Genomic DNA, 24,827 nt, shown 5'->3' with positions numbered 1-24,827 from the left:
AGACACGTCTTATGAAATGCACATTTTTGGTGAAAGTGGATTTAGTTTTTTTTTTTCATTAATCAAAATTAAGGCATTTAAAAAAAAATTAATTCCAAATATGAGTTAACTTTTTCATGATATTCTGACTTACTGAAAAACTCCTAAAACACAAGCACAGATTTATCAAATTTAAGAGAAATCAGACTCAGTATAAGCAAATGTATTTTCCTTATTGACTTGGATATGTAGAAAATACAAAATAATCCTGATAGATTTGACATGTTAAATTGAGGTAAATATAGAACTTTAACTAGGATTTATAATAAGATGCATATCTGAAATATAAATCTCTAAACCAAGAAACAGACCCACAGCTTCAATTGTATGTGGTTGAATTGTTAATTTATTCAAAACAAGCAGGACGATTCAGTCAGTTCTTTCAGCAATAAAGAAATGATGTGAAAACGAACATTTTATTTCCGTCTGTCAGACAGATGAAAGATCAGACCTCTCAGGGAGTGGAAAGAGCGGCCAGCTTTGTTCCTGGTCTGGAGGTTAGCGTAGAAGCTATGGTGTTTTTATTTAACTCGCATATAAAAACATATCAGGTTCTTTTTTTCCCCAGTTCGTTGAATGTTTGTGGTCTGAGTCGGAGGCGAACTCCTCCCTCAGCAGTTTCAGCACGTTGTCTGAATACTCGTCTCTGGGCCGGCCCGTCAGGCCCAGCTGCAGGGGTCGGAGGTCAGGGTGGGGGGGTGACATGAAGGACGAAGGGCAGTGGATCTGGTTCAGCGTAAACCAGAAGCTGTCCGGATCCAGCTGGATTAAGTGACGGAAAACACTGTGAAGGAGAGATGGAGCCGTTCTGTTTAATGCGGCGCTAATGTTGATTCTGCAGCTCACATGCTAAACAGCATTGAGACAAACAGTTGTTTCATAACCACTGTTTAACAACATAAGACTGTAAGTCTTATGATGGCGTTACTGATGGGATCAGTTAGGTCACAAAATGCTTCGTATCTCCTCAGTTTTTTATAGAACTGTAGAAAAAGACAGTAACGACTAAAAATGATTTATTTTTGTTTCATGTTCATGAAATAAAAGTTAAAAGAAAATAAATATTTTAATATGTGTTGCATTTCGGCGAACATGAGAGTTTCAAAACATAAATAAATGCACGAATAAGAAAAACTACCATTTAACATCAATAAAATCTGGTGGAGATCTCACAGAGACAAAATAAAGGTTTTAATTTAACTAAAATAATGGTGTAGATTTAATTTAATTGACTGAAAACAGCTCAGCTATTTCAGTTTCATCAAGATACGTATGTAGGCTGGTCACAATAACAGATTTTGCTGGATGGTAAATTGTCCCAGAAATCTCATAGACGATGATGTTGTTGCTTACAGACAGTTTTTAAGTATTATAGTGGTAATGGCAAAATGTTTGAAGAACACATCCATGCAGATCCTTAAACTTTAAATTCTAGCAAACATTTAACACTGGAACTGGAAGACATCCTAAATGTCCAAAATAAATAAACAAAACAACAGAAACAACAAATAAAATGAAGTATGAAGTTTCTGTAAATGAAATTGTCCTTCAGAAAATGATGTGGTTGAGACCAAAACACCAGACTGAAGATTTCTATCATCCAGTTTTGGTAGAAAGAAAGAAAAGAGAAATACTATAAATCATGCAAATGGAAATTATTGAACTTGTTTTAATTTATCATGTAATTAATTGATTTATTGCAACAGGCTTGTATTTAATAAAAGTAGTAGTGAAGCACTGATCAGAGCTTTAGGGCCGACACTCTGACGTGTCTTTAGCATCTTATGTCAGAAATTAGCATGGTTAGCGCAGCTAGCAGTTTTTAAACCGTAGTTTCCAGGTGAACTTCCAAGAAAATGTATGACCTTTATTATAAACAGCATTAAGTCATCAGATTTTAACTTTGAAAGTATTGTTTTATTTGGTACTTTTATTTTGACATATTTTCCTCAGGAATGACTTCCTCCACTTCCCTCCTCCACTCAGGTCTCACCTCAGACAGGCCTCCTGCAGCCTGATTGGCTGTCTGCAGCTCAGGTAGGGCAGACAGGCTTCAGAGACGACATCAAGGTCCGCCTCGCCTGCAAACCAAACACAGACACCATTTATACCAACATGGGAACACCAAACAGAACATCCCAATCACGACGCCTGTAAAGGTTTTCCAAAGCTCTGATCAAACCGCTCCGTTCCCAGAGTGTTGGTGAAACATGGCAGGAGGATAAAAACGTAGCTCCAGTCTGGACTTTACCTTTGCTCACGAAAAACCACTGAGGTGGCGGACGGAAAATCTCCCTCAGGCTGGATTTCACACATCCACCCTTCCACATTTAAGGACAAGTGTCTGTTTCTCCTCTTTCTCCATCTTCATTTCTTCTTCTTTACAGTCAGATACACCTGCCTCCACTCCCTTATCTGTCATTTCACCGTATTTGTCATAATGTGGCCAGCTTCTGTTCTCTCTCTCTCCACTTGTCTTTCTCTCCACTCTTTCCCCCTCCATTTATCCCTCTATCTCTCTCTTTCCTTTTCCATCCTTCCCAGAAGACATTTACCAATTCCCTAAGCTGCAAACTGGGCTGCCTTTCAAGCCTCATTTCAAAACATGTCTGTCTCCTTCTCTGCTTACCAATTCAGCCCACACTTGGCTGGCACATGCCTACTCGATGTGAGTCAAGAATAAAAGCAGCAGCGCACATTTCAGAGTTAAATGGGATTATTTAGCAACTGCTTTTATCCCCTTTCTTCTCTCCCTTTTGCACTCAGCCTGTAGTCTTCCATTGAATCAAGGAGCAGAGGGTGAGCAGCACTAAAAAAGGCTGGCTGCTGTTAGATGGTGAGGAAATGCAGCTGAAAGTTGAGCCGGGTTGGAATGTATCATTGGCTTCAGTCAATCAGTGTTTCTGTCTTTCTCTCGCTGTGACTAAGGCTTGGTAATTGGCTTGCTGCGAGTGTCCCAGAGGTGAGCGGCAGCCAAATCGGTATTCACACGAGTGAGGCTGCAGCCGTTGACTGTTTCTCTTCTGCTCTTTCACATTCTCTTCATCTTTGACACCAAATCTCTTCCCTTCTGACAGAACAGGGGAACAAAATTAAGTTCTAGGCAGGAAAGCCAAGCAGGAGAAGCATGGCCCTTTCTATCCTCAGGCTGATAAGACAGATGTTTACATGGTTCCAGTTAAATGAGGTTTACAACGCTCTCCAATGGGTGTGTAAGAGCTAGAGGCTGAGTTTCCATCGTAAGGCTCTGGAGCATACCGCCTTTTATTTAACTTGATGAAATGAAGTTTAAGCGCAAGTTCAAGCGCTTAAACTTAAACTTGAACTTGAGCTTAAACAAGTTCAAGAACCTTTTTGTTCCGCCCATCGCTGCATCATGCTCACCTCCTACCTAAGCGCTGGACCTCATTCGGCACGTCCAATTATCAATCAAGCTCTGCGTATGAGGATCCACACCCAAGCCGTCAGCCCCTTTCCAGCTGTGTTCAACCCACCACCTCCCCTTCTCCACCCGCATCCTTCGGCTCTTCAGGACGTCACCCGTTCCCGACCTCCTCCACCAGTGTCGGGCCCCTGGGGGAGAGCATTCCTAATCAGCTTCCGGGATCTTCATCCGAGTTCACAGCAAATCATATGGAGGAATTAAAAGGTGCTAAACTCATGAAATATATAAATAAAGAAGCGATACACAAACTCCATTCTCTCCGGCTCATAGACAAACAGGAAGACATTTAATGCACATCTGCGGATTCACACATTACATTTTCATCGTCTCAGAATCCAAAATGTCTTGTCTCTTATTTCTGACATCAAGTTTTTATATAGTTCCAGCTCTACTGTTGTGTATTGGGAATCTTTGACCAATGGCATTACTGGACCTCGCTTGCGCAGCACTTCTGACTCCGTCTTACACTGGATGTGTGTTGGAAGTTCTGAGAATTAGGGGTTGACCTCCTGGAAATTAAATCTGCTCCATCAGAAGAACTATTAGTCAATTGTTAGTTCTTTATCTGTCCAAACAAAGATTCTTTCCCAGTCCTGGCCGACTTCTTCGCACGTAAGCAGGAAAAGACGTTTGCCAGAAGTTTCTTGCACAACAACTTAACCTTTCCCTCTTTGGTGATTGCTTATTCCACATCTCTCCATTCTGAGTTCCTTTCTGACTTCTAGGTCAGATTGACCCAGTACATTTCTTTTCAGTCAAAACATATCTTAATGTGAATCAACCAACAACATGCCTTTTAGTATAATTATATTCTTCTACAATCACAGCTCAAATCATCTGCTGGGGCCCAAGTGCCAAAGAACTGTTATTCATTCCTGTCATAAAATCTTTTAACCGTTCTTTCTTTTGTCCGTCCAAGTCTTTCCAGATTGAAATGAACCGAGGTTCTGGGAACCCCACTACATTTACTAATTGATGTTCTCAGTGATCAGAGTCACTAGCTACAACTAAAACTAGTGATCAGTCAGGCCCAAATCAAGGAGTAGTAATCAGACTTAAATATTCAGAGACATATAAAGACTGTTACAAAGTCAGTCTTCTAACACCTGAACAGCTTTCCAGGATTAAAGGACGAATGTCAGAGCATTCGTCTGACATTCGTCAGACATTCGCTTATGTTTCTAAGTTGAACAGCTTAGAAACATAATACATTAAAGATCTGCTGCTGTTGTATTAATCTTTCAGACCAATTAAGGCTTCTGCTCTGAATCAGAACCAGAACCAGAACCAAACATGGAGAAGCAGCATTCAGTTTCTATGCACCACAAATCTGGAACAAACTTCCAGGAACTGAAACACTGAGTTCTACAAACCCAGCTGGTTAGAAAGGCCTTTGGGTAACAATTTATTTGAAGGGGGGTGAATAAGACTGTCATGACACCGTCATAAACATGAATAAGCCTTCATGAATATTTATGACTGTTGTCATAAAGTGTCATTCGGTAAATTATGACACTTTTAATACAAAGTTGAAATTATTCAAAATGTCTTTGTTATGACAACTTGACATTAACCAAGAAATCATTACTGTTTAAACTTTACCTTTAATAACATAAAGTTACCTAATTTTTAAAGTGCAATCAGTAATACTTTTATAACAAATTTATATCAGCAATGATTTCTTGGTTAATGTCAAGTTGTCATAACAAAGACATTTTGAATAATGTCAACTTTGTATTAAAAGTGTCATAATTTATCGAATGACGCTTTATGACAACAGTCATAAATATTCATGAAGGCTTATTCATGTTTATGACATGTGTTATGTCATGTTAGTCTTATTCAACCCCCTTCAAATAAAGTGTTACCGGCCTTTGATTAACAGTAAGTGGAACATTGATCAATATATTTCATTAGTGTATTTGCTTGATGATTTTGATGATGGTATTTGACAAAATGTAATGCTTATTGCTTGTTTCATAATTAGTAACTGTATGTTTTTTGGTGTAAAACACTTTGAGCTGCCTTGTGGCTGAAATGTGTTGTAATACAAATCAACTTGACCTTTAACCCTACAATAAAGGTAAAGGTAGGTAGTTTCTGCAATACAGTAACAATGTTCATCAACTATTAGTGATATTTAACACTGTGTATGACTGGTTTATGTGGATACAAGATGTCTGTCAAGTAGCATTACATTTTACACCTGAGGCAACCATATTGGATTTCTGGGTCAGAATTTGGGGCAACTGGCGGACCCACTTAATGGATTAATATTGATGAAGCCAATATGTCAATAAATATGAGTTCATCCATCCATCCGTCCATTTAACAATTTCAGTTTGTTTAACGGTTTATATCCATATAATGTTTTCCTTCCAGTGAACATTTTCCATGTTTGTTTTTCTCTCCTTACTTCTCTGTTTTCTCCATATTTCTGTTTTGATTGCTTTCATGCAGCTGCCAACACCACATTTTCAAAACAGTTAACACACAGGCCAAAGCAGTGGCCCGCATGGTCAAAGTGACACATTTTGTTTGCGGACGTGTTAACCATATCAAAACCTGTAAAATTTGAAATGAAAGCAAATATTGCCTTCGACAACCAGCTCTGCTTCACTGCTGTTGGGATGTTTCATCTCCAAACTGAATGAGTCCTGTTTCAAAGCTAAACAGGACCCGATAGCTAGCATGGGCTTCAAACAGCAGCCTATCAGAACAAAGACAGGGCAAGGTGGTGCATATTTTCCATGTTGATGAACCATCTTATTGATTGTAGGAGAAATATGAGATTCAAAGAAGCTGAATGGCAGAGGATATTTTGGGATCAGTGGAATACAGTTCAGAAAAGGCTCATAAGACAATGTTATGAGGCAAAAGGGAAAAAAATGAGGCTATATTAGAAAACACTTCATTTGTTCAGAACAAAAATCAGAGGGAAAAATCTACAATTTAAATAAAACAAATTTGATTTCCACTGCAGACCTCATCACTGTTAAATCTAATACCGGCTGACCAGACACCGCTGACAGTCTGTGACGCGCTGTGTCACAGACTGCTAACTCCCCATCTGTCAGTGATGGGTTTCAGACAGCGGGTGCGACACTCCTAATATCACCATCACCCTTTTCACCTCTCTGCTGTAAAGCGGAGCAGGCCGGAAAATCCACACTCAGCTTCAAACCTCCATTCTCTCTAAACAGTCGAAAATCTGCAGAGCCTTTGAAAAGTAGCCCGTCCCTTTAAACATTTCCACATTGCACAAAGTCACAACCACAAACTTTCCAGGGATTTATATGAAGAAGTTCTGGATGATTGTGACTGAAAATGTTTTATGCAACTCATTTCTTTGAATTGTGATGATTGTGGCTTACAGCTTATAGAAATCTAAAGTTCAGTGTTTCAGAAAATGTGTAATATTTCAGAATGTCAAACTTAATCAGCTAAGACTGGAAATGATTGTCCACACTGCCAAAGATGCCACAAGCTGGTCCAATGACCATGGTGTTGCTGTTCTTGATTGGCCAGCAAACTACCAAACTCTCCTGACCTTGACCCAGTTGAAAATCCCTAGGTTGCTGTCAACAGGAAGACAAGAAGCACCAGACCCAACAAGGCAGCTGACCTGTAGGCAGTCTGGGTTTCCACCACACCCAGGGTTTCCTCCAGTGTATTGTAAGCCTGGCGGCCCGCCATGCTTTACTAGCCCCACCGCCAGGCTAAGCGATGCTTGTCTATGTTTTTTTTGGGGGGGGGGGGGGGAAATCGCTTAATTTTATTTTTTTTTTAAAGCCAGATTGCAAGCGTCTCTGTTGCTCTGAGCATTTCACTAGCGGAGCAAGTTTATTCCTAAAGGATCTATCCTTTAGGAATAAATCTATCCTATCCTTATCTATCCTTTTAAACCTATAGGTTTAAAATAGATAAGATAATAGATAGGTTGATGGGTTGATAGTTTATGCATTTAACCTTTGTGCGTGCGAGGACTGAAGCAAACGTAGAGGACTGTGGAAAATGATACATGTTTTACGTGTGTGGGGTCAGTTGGACCCCATTTCTGGACACAAGGGTTAAAGCCAGCAGCGCGTGGACCAATAACACAGCTGGCGCCTCTGCGCTTTGCCTCGCGTGCTGCCACTGCTTTACCTCAGCGGGATCGCGCGCGCCTCCTTTCACTCAAACTTCATCACATCAATGTAAATATCCATACAGGCTGACCTGTATGGATATTTACATCGACTTACTGTGAGGAATTATGTCTCTTTGGAGAAATGAAGGTAAGAGTTTAAAACCCGCCGCGTTAGCTCTGGTTGCGCAGCTCAATGTGAACCGCAGGAATAAGTTGTAGTGAATTCAGAGGAGCGTTGAGCGAGCGGTGAGAATGATTTATCTTTGTGAACAAAGCATTATATGCGGCATTTACATCTCAACACGCTGCCCAGCGTGCGGTTCTGTCTTCCCTGCAAAGTTTATGCATGTGTTCCCGGTTGACCAGAATGTTAGTGGTTAATGAACCAACGCTAACCCCATCATGCAGATTCAGCCAAGGGTGTAGATCCCATCTCATGATAGGGGGGGACCATAAACAGGAAAATTTCTTAAGACCAATTTTGGGGTGGTCGGCAAAGTTACAGTGAAAAGTACAGTAAAACATGGTTTAAAAAGTTTTTAAACCACATTTAAGCTGCAGGACCAAAAATGACTAGTAATGCACATCAAATGTGTTTTTCTCAGTAAGCAGCCTGCAGAGAAGTAAAACTAAAATTCAAATGTTGCTTCTATACGAGTTTTGTTCAGTCTGACTGATCTAATCTCTGCTACACCTTTACAAAAATTTAAGGCTCTAAATAAAAAAGCTTTAATGAGTAACTATTAAAATTCCTCATTAACATTGATTTATTGAAATGGCTCCCAATTCAAGTTATGGGCTGTTTAAATTATAACTTGTTAAGTTGCTTTATTTTTAAGCCTTTTTAAATTTTGGTATGTCCTGGATGACTGAGAACAAATAAGTAGATAGAAATGAATATCTGGGAAGTATCATAACACTTAACACTTAAAGCACCAGGGTTTATATAGAAAAATATTCAGATTTTATTTTGTGGTTTTAACGGCTCTACGTTGAAGACGGTGATAAATAAAGGCAGCTTTCTGTTTTGTCTATCTGTTCTCTCTTCTGTTTTCAACTCCCGCACTGAGCTGGTGAATTCAGCCCAGTGAGGAACTTTCACACTCTTCTCGTTGTCACGCTTCACGCTGGTTTTATATTATTTTATTAGTAGTAGTATTATTTTTCCGGTTACACGATGCATCAAACCATATCAAATGCTTTGTCCACTTAGTCAGACGGCCGCGCGGAGATCTGAAAATCTGATCCCATAAACTGGACCAACCAGAATAGTTTCTGTGACTCTTGTTAAAAACTCAACAGACATGAAATGAAAGAGCTACTAAAGCCACATTAGCAGCATTGAATTAAATCTCCCGTTTGTTGTGCATCTCTGCTCAGTGAAGCAGATTACCTCATCATGCAGTCTGTATGAGGCCATGAGCAGAATTTGATTTAGGGGCCCCTTTTGTTGTTGCTGAAAAGATCAGCTTCTGTGTTAGATTTAATATGGGGGAAGCGAGTACCGTATTTTCCGCACTATAAGGCGCACCTAAAAACCTTCAATTTCCTCAAAAGCCGACAGTGCACCTTATATATGAACCAATATTGAGTCACAACAGGTCTAGCAACTACAGTAAGCAGCGCCAGACTTCATTTTCACCCGTAGAAGAAGAAATGCGCGATGCATGCTGGGATAGTTGTCAGAACGCTGGTTTGTAATCTATTAATAAAGTTTGACTGACCTATCTACCTACCGACCGTCTAGAATCAGGTCATCTGCAGGTCACTTAGCACCACGTTCTCCACCAACATGCTGTGCGTGACCAGAGAAGGGTGACCATCGTCCAGCCACGCCCCGGCCCAGTCGCGGAAGGCTCTCCTCGCCGACCGGAGTCAAACTGTTTTGTTGACATTCCCGTTAGTGCAGCTCCATCTAGTGGATGCATAACTTAACTCCACCCTCTACTGTAGCGTTTATTCTATGCGCCTTATAATCCGGTGTGCCTTATAGTGCGGAAATACGGTAGTTTAATTGGCCAACCTAAAAAGCAATCAGTTATAATTGCAGTTTACTAAATTGTATTTGTGAACAAACAGAGCTCAAACTTAAAGATTAAACTCACAGCATCAGATTGTTGCTATGGTAACTAAACAATCTAACTATGAATATTGTTCTTTGAACTTTTACAAAGTAAACTTGCCAGCTTCTTAAACTCTTACATTTAAATGTTAAACAATTAAAATCTTTTAATCTATATATGCTGAAATTGAATCAAATTTAGCAGCATTGATCATCTCAATAAACATGTGTTACATTTATATATGTGTGGTCTGTTAAAATATTAGCATTTATGGGGCCCCTGAAGCCGATGACTTGATTTGGATTAAACAGAAGTGCAAATCATTGATATTCATTTTAATTGGATTTTTTCATTTGTTGTTTTTAAGACTAGTTGTGGGTTTAGATAGCATTTCACTGGTGTTTTCTAGTAACATATAATTAGTAATAATTTTACATTTCCTGTCAACTTAACATATTTTAAAACAAAAACACGGTGGACCTGGTGGTCGGCGCCCCAAACACCAGGCTTAGCAAGTTTTCTGGGGGAAACCCTGAACGCATCCGGTGATCGCATCCGGAACACGGTGCGCTGATGCACTAATTCATGTAAGTACATGGTGCACAGAAATGAACATGCTTTAGCAGCCTGAAATTTCTTTTTAAAATATATATTTTTTAATTGATCTTATCAAATATCCAAGTTTGCTGAGACATTGAATTTTGAGTTTTCATTATCTGTAAGCCATAATCATCAAATTTACAAGAAATAAATGCTTGAAATGTCTCACTGTATATGCAATGAATCTAACTTTCTGAAATGAGGAACATAACATGCTTAATTTTTTCATAATATTTAAACTTTTTAAAGACATACCAGTCTGCACAACTTTGAAAAAAATAACTGACAATAAAATATGTGCTTGAAATGCGACAAAATATAGCAAACTTCGAGACTTATGAATTCTGTTGCAACATACTGTACCTTTAAAAAATGTTTCTAAAGCTGGTAATTATGAATAGATGAAAATTCAGCTGCTACTTACAAAATTGGGAACTTTTACTGCATATTTTGAGTTTATATGCTCAAAGTTGGGCTTACATTCAGTAAAGAGGATAAACGCATCACCAGATGTAGAAGTCAAATAGTCCTACTTCCTGTTTTGCTGATTGCACATTTAGCAGAGTTGCTTGCTGTACTGCTGTGTAATGGAGCTTGCAAGCGGGCGTTACTGCGTGAGCAGCTGAGGACTCGCTGGCTTCCTGTTGGCTCAGCTGGCTGGGCTTTGAATCTTCAAAGTCATCTTTAAAATATGCTGAACCCAAACGCTTCCACTGCCTCCAGGCTTTTTCATTGATGATTTTCCATTATGGTTTATGCATGAGAGCAAATTGAATTTATAATTACATTTTTTTAAATAAAACAGCATACCAATCTAGAAATCGTAGGGGATGCTGACTCTCATCGAAAGCACCGACCTTCTTCCCAACACTAGCGGTCCTGATTATATGAACTCATGTGGACATTTCTACCCAGGGAAAAACTAAATCATAGATATATGTAGTAAATATTATCACAGAAACAGAAAGAAGCACAAGTTAGGCTGTAATTGCCAGTGATATACAACACTGCCACCTGGTGGTACAAGAATACAACTACACAGTGCACAATAATGTGCTAAATCTAATTAAATTAATAAACAAATAAGGAAAATAGCCTCATAAAACATGTAATGATATTTATACTGATTCAAGCTGATTAAAACACTCAGATCTGAGGAGATCTCCATCAGTCTTCATAAATATCTCACATTTTTTAATTTCACAAATCAGGCAATTATTTGAAGGTCTTAAACAAACAAAACAAAACGTCCAGCTTCTAAAGAGGTCAAATGTCAGACATGTGCTACCTTTGCAGGTGTGTCTGGTTGCTCTTACCCAGATCCAGTCTCTGACACAGCGAACCCAGGCCCTGCAGCACAGCCAGCTGCAGCTTGTAGGCCAGACTGTGTGTGTAGACCGGGCCGGCGTTGGCGCTGACCGGAGCCTGCCGCGCCAGTGAGGAGCTCAGCTTGGGTAGCACCTCCTTAGAAACCCTCTTTCGCAGGAAGTCACCGCAGGTTTCACCCAGCGTACTCAGCACCTAATTGTGGAGAAATTGTCAAGTTCAAATCAATTTAAAAACAAATTAAAAAAATAACTAGCAAAGTCTACGTGAAAACAGGTGTTACCGCTAAAAACATGCTAGTTATTAAGGGTAACCACAGAGTTTCAGGGTTTCTGCAGGTTCAACCAACTCAAATGTAAGACTTTATAACAACCTGATGGATGAACTATAAGACCTGTACCACAACAGAAATGTACAGAAGAAAATTGCATATTTTATGTAGTAGTGCCAAGCTTTTTGCAGCGAACGCAGATAGCATTGTACAGACTGCAATAGAAGTGAGACAGTGGCAAAGACGAATGGCGACCGGCCAGCTGGTGATAAATCTACACTTACCAATGATGGACACAAAAAAGCTAGCCAGCTACACTAGTAAGGGTTTACTAGCAGCTAGTTAGCGGTAGCCGCAACCACCTTGAGTCATAGATCATAATGAAGACGTCCGCCTGACTCATACCTTTCACTTTTTAGAAAAGTGAACTGCATAGAATATACAATAGTTCTTCCACAACAACAGCCTGTCATTAACATTTAAGGCCAAATTAAATTAATTTGATTAAATTTAGACATTTTAAGGCCTTAGTTTTCTATGCAGAATTTAAGACTTTTAAGGATGTGCAGCCACCCCAAATTTAGAGAATTTACTAGCAATTTTACACAGACAGACAGACAGATAGATAGATAGATAGACAGATAGACAGACAGAAGTACTTTATTCATCCCAATCGGGAAATTACTGTGCAGTTGCAGCATACGCATACACACAGTTCAAATTACAATATGAAAAATAAAATAAAAATAAGATAAATGCATAAAATATAAAATGTAAGATTCTGTACAGTATGAACAGTGAAAATTAATAATCTGTACAGTCTGTACAATATCGATTAATGAGCAGATATGTACAAGGGTAACTTAACGTTTGTTATATAAAGTGATAGCCTGTGGCAGGAAAGATTTCCTGTATCTGTCCCTGCGACAACGGAGCTGAAGCAGTCTGTGTGACAAAGTGCTCTGCTGTCTGTCAACTGTGTGATGGAGGGGGTGCAGCTTGTTGGCCATAATAGACAACAGCTTCTTCAACGTTCTCCTCTCCACCACATTTTCCAGGGTCTCCAATTGTGTAAAACTTATGTTGAGATTTCTCTTCTGATATGCTTTTGACTGCATTTTGTTCCAATGTTTAAAAAGCTTGTCAGACAACCATAACTTAGAGTAAAGCTAAGTTGTAAACCAACCCTGAAGGCTCTGAGGACTGCTAACGGGTCATCAGCCGTGAGTCTCTGAAGCAGAGCCGGCCAGCAGCGATGAGCCATGGGCAGCAACTCGTCTTCCCTCTCACTCAGCACGTACACACACAGCTCCAGCACATCTAGAGCCTTTTGAAGGAGGACAGAGTAAACAACAGTCAGAAATATTATGACCACGCACAGGTATGGTTTATCCCTGAATACTAGATTTAAGAGACCAAGAAGTGGTATTTTGACCTTATCTGACATCTTATTTTGATTTCATCCTATAAGGTAGGAGAGTGTTCATCAAAGTCTGCTGAGTTTCAGCTAGAGCTGGGCAATAACACATATCTGCAGATTTCAGGAAGTCAAATTTAAGACTAAGACCTTTTAAAAATGTAATAAAATAAATGTGATAAAATTTAAGACTGGAAAACTACAAATATAAAGAATGATTGGAAGGATTCTGCTGTATTACAATCAAGCATTGCAAAACTGTGAAATGTCTGGGGTATGTTGGTGGCTCTTGGGAGCAGTTTTTGTGCTTCTCATCCTGCATGTGGTCTCTCTGCCTCACCAAACATTGCTTATGTAGCAGAATGCGCCTAGCCTCGTATGGGTTTGCAACAGAAGTGAGACAGTGGCGAAAATGAACATCGTCCATCCAACTGGTGATAACTCTTCACTTAACAATGACGGACGCAAAAAAGCTAGCAAGCTAGCAGCTACTTTACCAACAGTCTCTGCTGCATCATTGATGATGTAAGTAATCAAACCTTTGCCTGACAGAAAAGTGAGCAAACTACATATACAAAAATTGAATAGGGCTGCTAGTGACAAAATTAACGTATTTAAGGCCAACTTATGCTTTTTGTAAATTTAAGAAATTTTAAGGTATTCATTTTAGATACATAAATTTAGAACTTTTAAAAAACATTTTCAAAATGAGGAGTGTTCAATAATTTCACTGACCTCAGATCCAGAACCGCATGGCATTCTGGGGGATGTAGGCAGAGAAAAGGCCTTTCACAGCTAGATATACTAGGTTGGTAGCATCAGCTAACTCACTTATACTTTGGTTGCCTAGCAACATCCTGCTGAGTAGTTTCATGTTTCGCCACTTAGCCTCATAACTGCTTAAAAATAAAAAACTGTATAAACTGTGGATAAAACAGGAAAGGTCACGTCACCAGTACTTCAGATATTTAAAACTAGTAAATAATTATCTATATTGACCAATATGAAAAGTTTCCATTGCGATACATTTGTCAGCCATATCGTCCAGCCCTAGATTTAGCTGTAATACTGATCACATGGATTAATACCGCCATCTGGACATGTCCTGTTGGTCTACTCACCATAGTACAGAGAGTGATCTCTACCTTCATTTGAGACCTACTTTTTCTTAATCGAGAGAAATCTAAATCTACAGGGCCTTGATGGAGATTTTATATGATATAATAACAAAATGCAGTACATAAATGTTAAGTCGAAGGAAACTGATATATGCTCTGGAGGATTGGACTTTTCTTCTACAGCAGGGGTGTCAAACTCCAGTCCTCAAGGGCCGCTGTCCTGCAGTGTCCTGCAGTGTTTAGATGTGCCACAGGTAAAAAACAGTGGAATGAAATGGCTTAATTACCTCCTCCCTGTGTAGATCGGTTCTCCTGAGCCTTGCTAATGACCTAATTATTCTTTTCAGGTGTGGTGCAGCAGAGGCACATCTAAAAGTTGCAGGACAGCGGCCCTTGAGGACTGGAGTTTGACACCCCTGTTCTACAGCTAGCCTGTCACCTTGAGCCGGAGTCTGAGGCTGGGGTCAGACAGCAGGTGGACGCAGCGCTCCATGACATCTTTAGCGATACTGAGGTGTGGTGGGAGTTGTGCCTTCACATCGGGTCCATCATCAGCTTCCTCACACTCTGCAGGAGGCAGCACCTCTGGAAGGACAGTTAGCTTTAGCTGTAATTAGCTTCCTGGTTGAGTCCTGCCTCTTTAACTTAAATTCATTTATATAAACCACATGTCAAACTCAAAGCTCTGGCCTGCCATAACGTTTTATGAACAGAACCTTAACGATGTCAGTTTGTACTTGGTAATGCCTAAATATTACCAAGGTCCTCCATCTCATCTGCTTCAATCCCAATGCCCTCTGCCAACTCCTTCTGCTTTTGGTAATCCAGCAGGAACTGGCAGATGTCTAAATCTTCCAGTTCAGCAGAAATCCTAGAACTGGGAGGCTTACTGGTCCTACAGCATGACGGAGGGAACCAGCTGGCTAAAAGAGGAAAAATGACATTACTATTAATTCAACAACAGAAGATTTATTCACAAAATGACAACTAAGAAATGGTCTGCATGGCACAGAACAGCAGCGGTAGGTGAAATATGGACTGGCCTAACCAGTGGGTTTGCGTCAAATAAATAAGTCATACATAAATGAATTGGATTAATTGTGATGAATCGATTACTGAAATAATCAACTAATTTAATAATAGAATAATTAGTAACTATAGAGCCTCTAAAAATGGTCATTTCTTAAAAGAACATAGTCGGAGCAATAATTAAGCCAAAACTGTACATAAAATATGAGAATTTTCATTTAAGATAAAAAAAACATAAATAAATTTTTTTGTAAATATGTTCTACCCACAACTCGACAAGCTGCAGTTCTAGCTTCACCTGGTTCAAAACAATCTCCTATTAAGGACATTTTGCAATACATTTATTAAATAGTTAAACCAAAAAACAGTCAACAGATCAATCAGTTTTGTTAGAAATATGTTTCATATACATCACCCTTTGCTACAAATGATCAAGTGTTCACTAAATGAATGTGTTATTGTATTTTAGGCACAATTTAAAAAAGAAATTTAATAATTTGTTTATTTGCATCTTTTAATGTATTTCCAATATTGAACAAAAAGGCTTAAATGAAAACTGCATACTTATTACTGAAACCATACTGAAGTATTTAAAGCAATGTTGAAGGGAATCGTGAATTGAAAGTGAATTGAATTGTGAAGTTCTTAAAACCTAGCAATACAGAAGAGTATGATGTAATGAGCTAGTACCTCCTTACCCAGTGCCTTCATGAGCGCGTGCAGCACAGAGCCAAACAGAGCAGCTGACTGGTCATAGCTGAGATCCAGAGCCATCAGCACATCCTGTATGATGTCACCGACCAGAGGCAACAGGCTGCAGTCAGAGTGAACCAGCATCACCGTTAACACCCGCGGAGCCTGGTTGATCGGAAGGGAAAATGGCATCACAAGGTTAGAAACGGCTGAACTGATGCTTGATAATTGTTCTCCTCTGAATCTGTACCTGTGGGTGTTGACCAAGCCTCTGCAGGTTCACTGAGACGTCGTTGAGCAGGTAGTCCGAGTTGTCTCTGATCATCTCCTTCAGGGAGGCGTAACCACAGGCCGCGCCGACCGTTGTCATGGCACCCAGCGCCGCCTGGCTAACCAGCAGCGACTCATCGCTGGCCTTCTCCAGAAGCGGGTAGAGCGCCGTCATCAGCAGCGGGCGGAAGTCACGCCGCAGCGCCTGGGCGAAGCGGGCCACGCCCTCCAGCTGGACGCACAGCTGCCAGATGTTGCCCTTCAGCTGGTGGACGGTGGATGTAGGCAGTGAGGTCAAAGGGCAGGCGGATGAAGAAGGAACTGCTTGGTGAAGAGGATTTGAAGTGTTCCTGATGATGTCACTGCAGGAGATGGACTGGAGACTGAAAGGACTCAGCAGCTGAAAACAATGACAAGTTGGCCTGTCACGATGAATGATGCTGGACAATACATCGATTTCTCCAGAACCATCGGTAAACACATTCAGCTTGAAGTTCTTCTGGTCAGTAATTATTGTAAGTGAAGTGCTGAAAAATACTCTGAAAACTTTGGTTCATTCTGTCCTTCTTTCTTTCCTTTTTTGTAGCTGAATAAGAAACTAACTGCGTAAATAACAGAATTTAGAAACAGCTGATATTATCAGTTTTTTTTGCTGGAAGCCTCACCTGCTGATCCTGACGGTCTGTGTCCGACTCCTCGCTCACAGTCTTCAGGTGCCAGTTGCTCAGGCTGATGTATTCCTCCATGATAGACACCACCGCTGCTTTCAGGTCTTCCTTGGAGGCAGAGGGAGCCGGGCAGTCCCCACCGTCCAAACAGCTGGCTGGCGCTGCCACCGAGACGCCGGCAGCACCGCACACCAGCTCGTTTAGGACCATGGCGGCCTGCTTCCTGTATGCACAGGACTGACGATACAAGTCCAACAGGTGGTCGGTGAGAAGGTAGATGTTGCCGTAGTAACCTGGAAAATAAAAAGTAGATGAAGAATAGCTAAAAGATGTCAGGACTGTGGTAAATTGTTGCATAGTGCATCTTTGTGGCTTTTGTTCTGGGTTTTTCATTTATTATTGACGTTTTCTCTTCATCAGACAGAAAGAAGAATTACACCAAGGAACCAGAAGTTACTGTGGAGTTTATCTAATTTTTATGGGTCTAAAATACACCTACAGGCTAAAATAAGTTTTATTTAAGTTTCGTTTGTTTTTGCTGAAAGTGCTGCATAAATAAAGCAGGACTTAGCTGAACTTAATCTTTTAATCTGGTCCTAAAACTTCGAGGCCTCCTGGTTTCATATTAGTGATCAAAACTGATTACATCTGGCCGTTGATCGATTAAATTGATCAACACTCAGTAGAATTACTAATAAAGTCGTAGTAATACAAGAATAAAATCGTAACATAATATGGCTTTATTCTCAAATTATTTTGACATTATTCTTGTACGACTTTACTGTTGTAGTATTATGACTTTATTCTTGTAATCTGATTATTTTATTCTCATATATATTTTTTATATTACTCTGTCGTATAATAGCACCTAATGTTTGGCAGATTTCCATGAGCACGCAGTAGATCTTGTCGTCGGTGAAGAACAGGAAGTGCTTCCTCTGAGTGTGAGCGCTGTAGGAGTGGTGTGAGCCGGAGCTGCTCTCTATGGGATCAGTGGAGCTCCGCTCCTCCACAATACCAACATCCATCACATCCAGCTCCAGCACCTGCACACACATTTTAACAGTCATTTAGGATAAACCCAGACTTCTCCAGCAAAAGACCAGAAAGTCCATCAGAGCTCATGTAATGACCAATTTTATCTCCAGACTTTGGGCTATTCCAAAACCTTCATATTGGTTTATTAAGATGGTGAGCTCAAAAAGCAGAACAACGATGCAGAAACCTTCTAAAAAAATCTAATTTTGTCTCGTGAATCCACAAAAAACATTCCTAAAAGTTCTGTAGATCATCAGGATGTGTTTGTTTTTGGCCAGCAGTTGTTTTTACCTTGAAACTGGAAGCCATTTTGCTCCAGTGTCTTTCTTATTAAGCTTAATCATTTAATGAGTTTTTCCTCTTAATAAATGAAATCATCATTTGAAAATGGCTTTTTGTGTTTGTTTAACATAAGCATTTATTTGATGGCATTTAAAACTGAGAGAAAATGGTGAAGGTTTTTTAACACTTTGCTCATTTATTTTTTCAACAAGTCTGATTTATTTCCATCTGCATTCATTCAAAAATTAACAAAAATAAAATGATACATGGACTTCAAATGCATCTATATAGAAAAATATGGAAATAGAAAAATAGAGATCATGTGACTTTCACCATCTCATTGTTCTTATGATGTTAGTTATACAGAGAGTCTTTTAAATTGTCATCCACATATAGATTTGAACCATTCTGTCTTTAAATAGAGGGAATTTGACGGTTGCGTCCTTTATTGAAGCTCAGGACGAGATCACTGCCTTGTGGCAAATTCTCCCAGATAAAAGCATTTTCCTCCAATTCATCCCCTCTGAGCAATAGATTTATTCACATGTAATCGGGCTATGGAAAAATCTTCCATCTCAGTTTCAGTCCAAATGATCACAGAAATAATCCATTCAACAACAACAGACACAATTAGTATTAGTATTAAAATTAATTAAACGCTTTCCATTTTGGACATTCAGGCTACTCTTATTTTATTGTTCCAATGCAATAAATGCAACATGTTTCCAAAACTAAATGAGTAATCATTAAATAATCAAGCTTTCAATACTTATGATTTTCTGTAAATGAGCAAACCTGCAAAGTTGATTAAAAATACCAAATCTGATGCAGCTGAGAGGGAATAAAATCAAACTGGAATGTTGTAAAATCTAAAATAAAATTTCAGGAAAAGCAACTCAAAAGCAAAGAAACAACATGAACACAGTTACTGGTTGATATTTTCATCACAGCTACACACAGAAAACAGATTTTAAGCTAAACATATGAAACATTTAGCATAAATGAAATTCTTGAAAAGGTCAGTGTGGAATATTAATTAATAGTCCTACCACAACTAGATTTAAGACGACGAGGTCTATAAATGGCCATCTCGGCGCGCAGTCTCTCTTCTCAGTGCGTCAGCGCTCGCTATGAAGCCGTGTAGCGATAGCTAGCAAAACTACTACTCACCCTGCACACACCACGAACTCTAACTAACACACTTACAGTCTAAAAAACCCATCGAAACACTCTTAGTAAAATCCACAGCATCACTGTGCCCTAGTCTCTTGCCGTATCCAAATCCCCCACCCCCTCGTCTCTTTCCGCGTGTCTCCATTCTACCTAGCAACAGACCGTCAACTCATTTTTATTGGTTGTTTTGAAATGTGGTACATTTAGACCCCACAAAATAAGGCGGAAATGATCGATCTTATTTCTGGCTTTATTTTGAAGTAAATAACCACAAATCCAATATAAAAACACCACTTTTATAAAGTTTGAAGTCCGTGCTGTCCAACAGAGTCGAAATGAAAACTCGGTATGCGTCCATGTTATTACGAAGCCTCATTAATGCGTCACATGCTTGTACGCCGCACGGCGGGCAGCGACTCCATAAAGATAATTTACATTTTGTCTTATTTATTTTAAGGCCTTAATTTTAAGTACATGAATTTAAGACATTTTAAGAATGGGGGACACCCAGGACTGGAGTGGAAAGACTTGGGACTTATTTGTGACTTGCAAAACAACGACTTGGTCCGACCAATTAGAAAATGGGCTGTGAGAGAATGAGGGAGATGTTCGCCAAAGGTCTTAGGGTTTGGGAACCGAACCCAAGACTTCCCCCATGCACCACTTCCACATATTACGTCTTTATAAGTTCAATTCTGAAGAGTATCAAAATACTAAACCACACTGTTACCTGCATTAACGCTTTAGAGATCCTGTCCAGATGTGCAGCAGAGTTTAGCACCACAGAGAGAAGTGGTCCCAGGACTTTCAGGTAACCAAGGAACACATTGAGGACAAACAGCTTCTTCTGGTCGTCAGCAGTCCTCATCAGCCGGGGGAGGGAGGTGGCTAACGAGTGGAGGTTCTCAGACAGGACGTCAGTCAGGTTCTTACTGCTAGTGGCGCTTTGACTCCTCTGGGATGCGTCTCTCAGAGCAACCTCACACCTGAACAAGAAGGCATCGGGCTCCAGTCGGGCCATTCTCATTCTTTTTCCAGTAAAAAAACAACAACAAACCTCTGTCTGACTCTGGGGTCTTTGTCGTTGATCACTCCCACCAGAGCTTCCAGCAGTGGACCCAGGCACTCTTTCAGCGACTGACCGCACGCTGCCAGCAGACGGTCGCCCAGCTCCACCGTCTCCAGCCTCACCCTCCAGTGCTGGTGGGTGGAGCAGCAGGAGATGATCCTTTTCAGCAGCACACACAGCTTCCCTGCCGTCACCTTCACCCAGTCCGCCGTCCGCTGCACCACTAGCTGGCCGATCCTCCCCAGCTCCGAGGACATGGTGCTGCAGGACTCACTGCGCTGCAGCTGGGCATCCTCCATGACCAGAACCACACAACCGGACCACACCTGAACCAGAGCAGGAATTTTATTTTCCTACGGTGCAAACGGTATTCATGACCCTTCAACTTATCACTGTTTGTTTTACTATTTTCAATGTACATTCTAGTGATTTTATGTGACAGAGCAGCACACAGTACACAGACATATAAAATTACTTGCTTAACTGTCAGAATAATCGATTAAAATAAGTGTTAACTGCAGCGCTACTTTGTGTTAGTTTATGTCATGAAATCCAAGTCAAATCCATTGAAGTTTGCACTGTAACATGATATAATGTGAATGAGGTTTAGGGCTGTAACTAACCATTATTTTAGGAATGACTTATTCTATCGATTATTCTGACAATTAACCCTTGTACGTGCGAGGACTGAGGCAAATGATACAAGTTTTACGTGTTTTCGGTTGGACCCCATTTGTAGACACAAGGGTTAAAGAAATGACAAAAATGAACACATTCTCCAGGTTTTTATTGAGCCACCTACAGCTTTTTATACAATATTAGAAATACAAAGGACAATGAACCAATAGCTCATCGTCTTAATATAATGTTTAATTTTTAAATAAATTAAACATTGTATTGCCTAAAATCAAATAACATGTCATTCTTTTAATGAATGCTTAATCATTTGTAGCAAAGAATGCTGCAGATATAAAACATTTTTAACATCAACATGTTATTGATCAGAAAAGAGATTCTCTGGATGTTTTATAGAATTTGAATCTATGTCACTTGAGGAGTTCTGGGTAAAACTGATTTACAATAAAGAAGGTTTTTCATCTAAAAAGAAAATATGTATATATGTATCTTTCATGATCTTTTTTTACTCCTTATACTGCAGCTACCGATTACTAAATTAGTTGCTGATTACTTCACTAATAAATTAATCGCGATTCATTCGATTAATTGTTTCTGCACTAATACGGATGAGCAGGGATCAATACCAGCGCTGCACACCAGTTAATGTTGGTGTCTTTCATAAACAACCAACATTGTTGACATCATCTGTCTTAAATTCAAGAAAAGAAATCCATTTTAACAGATATGTTTGAATTAACTGATGCAAACTCATGTGAGGTGAGCAAGCAATAGTTCAGAAAACTGCAGCTCATCATGCTAAAAATATGGAAGAGATTCATGTTATTTTGAAGAAAACTGAAGTGTTTTTACCTGGATGGCCCTGACAGTAACCGCATGGCCTTGCCTCAGATCTCCAGTGATGATCCTCGCTGCAGCCGAAGTGATCCCAGGTAAGAAAGAAGCCATGGTCCTGCCTACAGAACATCGCTCATCCCACGATGGAGCAACATGCTCCTGGTTGCAGTCGCAATGCAGAATCAAAGACTGGAGGCACTTCAAGGCCGCCGTCTGAATCTCTCTGGATTTGTCCTTCTCTCCTAAAGCCAACAGCAGCGACACAGCAGCACCCAGTCCAGGCAGCATCGAGGGTTTGTACAGTCTGAACACTATGTCGCCATAAGCGGCGTGGAGCAGAGCATCCAGGCACTGCAGCACGGCGGATTTCAGCTCCTCTGATGTACCTGCGGGTTGGCCTGGGTTTGTGGGGGAGCAGAGGCAGACGCAGAGCTCAGAGAAGACGTCACGCAGCGTGTCCCAGCTCCGGACACAAGTCCTCTCCAGAACATAGGTCACTGCCTCGGCCACAGACTGCACCAGCTTTTCCTTCTTCTGCCCCGGGATTCTGAGGACAAAGCGCAAGGGGAAGAGGACATACTCTTGGAGCTGCTGCAGCGAGGCATCATGGATGTCTTTCAACTGCTCGCTCAGTGACTCCACGTTGGTCACAGTGGGCTCCTTGGTGAGCAGGACGCAGGCTGGGCGCAGATAAGCGAAGGCAATCTTCGGATCATTAATCTGAGACATGGCTGGAGGCATCACAGCAAGGGCCACTTCTGTAAGCACAGGGAGCTGATGTAACACCTTCTCTACTGTTCACTTCAATGAATGTGTTCTTCAGGTTAAAGTCTCACTGATACGATAAAATCACATATATAATTTAAAAAGATGAAGTACTGTGCTTTCATAAAAGCTTTTGATAATAAATAATTCTCAGAAACAACTATAAACTCCTTTGTGCTGTTTTCATCAAAACACTGGCGTCATCTTGTGATGTAATGAGAGTAAGTCAAACCAAAGGTTGAATACACAGAAGTGGAGGAAGTTGTGAGCGATTTATCTGCTGTTTTGGAGGAAGAAGCCCGTTGGAGTGATGAAGAAGAGAAAGCTGGTTCTATTGAAGGACTGCAACACATTTATTTGAGCCATATAGTTCATAAAGAGAGAATGACTTCAACGTTTCTTGAGAGGAAGAGTCAGACAGTGAAGGGTTGGATCTGGACATCTGTCCAATGATAATAAACAGATCTATGTATATGATAATTACTCATCTTTAATTCTGGTTTATTTCCCATAATCCAAATATTTTAAAGTACCTGGTTCAAGTTCTGCGGGTGGCATTCAGAATTCTTATTCCTCCAATTTACAATCTTGACTTTGATTTTTCAACTTCTGATAACGGTATAGCATTAGAAGCAGATGTTATATTCTTGCTATACTGTATTTTTGTACGGTATGGAGGAATTATTCAGTCGACGTCACGCTGCATGTTTACTGTGCTTGCTGCCTGCAGAAAGCAAGCAAGCATATTAATAGAACTACAAAAGTCAAACTTAAAAATGTCCATGTTTTTCTATAAAATTTATAGAATTTTATTTTTTCATCTGTAATGGCCCCATCATGCCATCGCAGGGACAAATGACATCCATCCTCTTTACCTACTGAGAATACAGGCATTGATTGTAATGAATGCATTATCTTATATTTCTTTGCTCTTAAATATTAACTGGCTTTAAACAGAAAAATACTTTGTAAATTTGGTTATATTCTTATATTGCATGATTTAGTATCAAAATAAACGCTTCATAAACACTAGTAAAATAGTGTTAGTAAAAGGTGATGTCGCACTTGTGTTTAAACTAGGCTTCAATGCTAAAGAGACACAGTGGAAAATAACAGCCTACCTTCATTCCAGCAACAATAAGGCCTTCCCGTTGAGACGTCACTGAGAAAACTAAACTACTTTATTTAAAAATATATATAAATAAACATCTCGACCGGACGAAGTTACCGCTGTACTCGATGAAGTTTCCGTCGTAATTCTGCGTCAGTGACGCACATTTGTGACGGTAAGTGAAGATTTCCGGTCCTATCAGAATAAGACTTTCCAGTACAAACATAGATATAATAAAGAAAAATATCTTTACTAACTCTTTATTACGTCTATGTTACAAACTGCTACAACAGAATATAATAGAAAAATGTATGCAGTATATATTATTAGAATAGAATTATATTTAAAACATTGATTTAAAAACAGATTTCTGATTATGTTTTCATTTAGATTTGAGAATAAAATAACTCATTTCCAACCAGTCATCCTTTGACTTCCAGGAGGAACCAAACTTGTCTTCCTGGACGGACGCTCCATCTACTCCAATGTTACTCCCATCACTATTTTGCAAATCACACCCCAAAATAAATAAGTTTTCCTAAAAGTATTTCTTAGGCTAATTCTGATCCCCCTATTTAGGCAGCTAATTCACTACTGCAGAGGAGGTCTAGTCCAGTTACCCATGTATTTAATATTTGGACTATTCTGCTTTATTGACCTCTGACCCATTCAGTTTGGGGTTCTTTGCAAGTTAGTTTATTGATAAAACACAAATTCACAATTAGATATTGATGAAACTATGCTCACTGTACCTCCACGACAAATGTAAACAAGAAGCTAATTTAAAACAAATGTCTTCTAAAGGCACTTCCCAAGATACACAGGTCCAGTTCAGACCCAATCAATAT

The 24,827-nt window shown here is 39.8% G+C and overlaps 1 protein-coding gene across 1 annotated transcript; it reads right to left on the bottom strand.

The window, feature by feature from the left end:
* Positions 1–362: 362 nt before the first annotated feature.
* Positions 363–24,128, bottom strand: tti1 (TELO2 interacting protein 1). Its single transcript, XM_014973631.2, has 14 exons — positions 23,990–24,128; positions 22,119–22,861; positions 20,619–20,956; positions 20,292–20,547; positions 17,937–18,114; positions 17,066–17,361; positions 16,381–16,800; positions 16,136–16,295; positions 15,167–15,331; positions 14,848–14,993; positions 13,060–13,200; positions 11,593–11,797; positions 2,033–2,120; positions 363–823 (listed from the first exon to the last, which is right to left on the bottom strand). The coding sequence occupies exons 2-14, from the start codon at positions 22,842–22,844 to the stop codon at positions 565–567; spliced, it is 3,378 nt and encodes a 1,125-aa protein (XP_014829117.2). The 5' UTR covers positions 22,845–22,861; positions 23,990–24,128; the 3' UTR covers positions 363–564.
* Between the last annotated feature and the right edge of the window lie 699 nt (positions 24,129–24,827).

The sequence above is a fragment of the Poecilia mexicana genome, unplaced genomic scaffold, assembly GCF_051168715.1.
Source record: "Poecilia mexicana isolate PSO_F unplaced genomic scaffold, ASM5116871v1 scaffold_7, whole genome shotgun sequence".
In the NCBI taxonomy this organism is placed as follows: domain Eukaryota; kingdom Metazoa; phylum Chordata; class Actinopteri; order Cyprinodontiformes; family Poeciliidae; genus Poecilia; species Poecilia mexicana.
The sequence above is the reverse complement of the archived record's forward strand: the minus strand, read 5'-3'. Positions and strand labels throughout refer to the sequence as shown.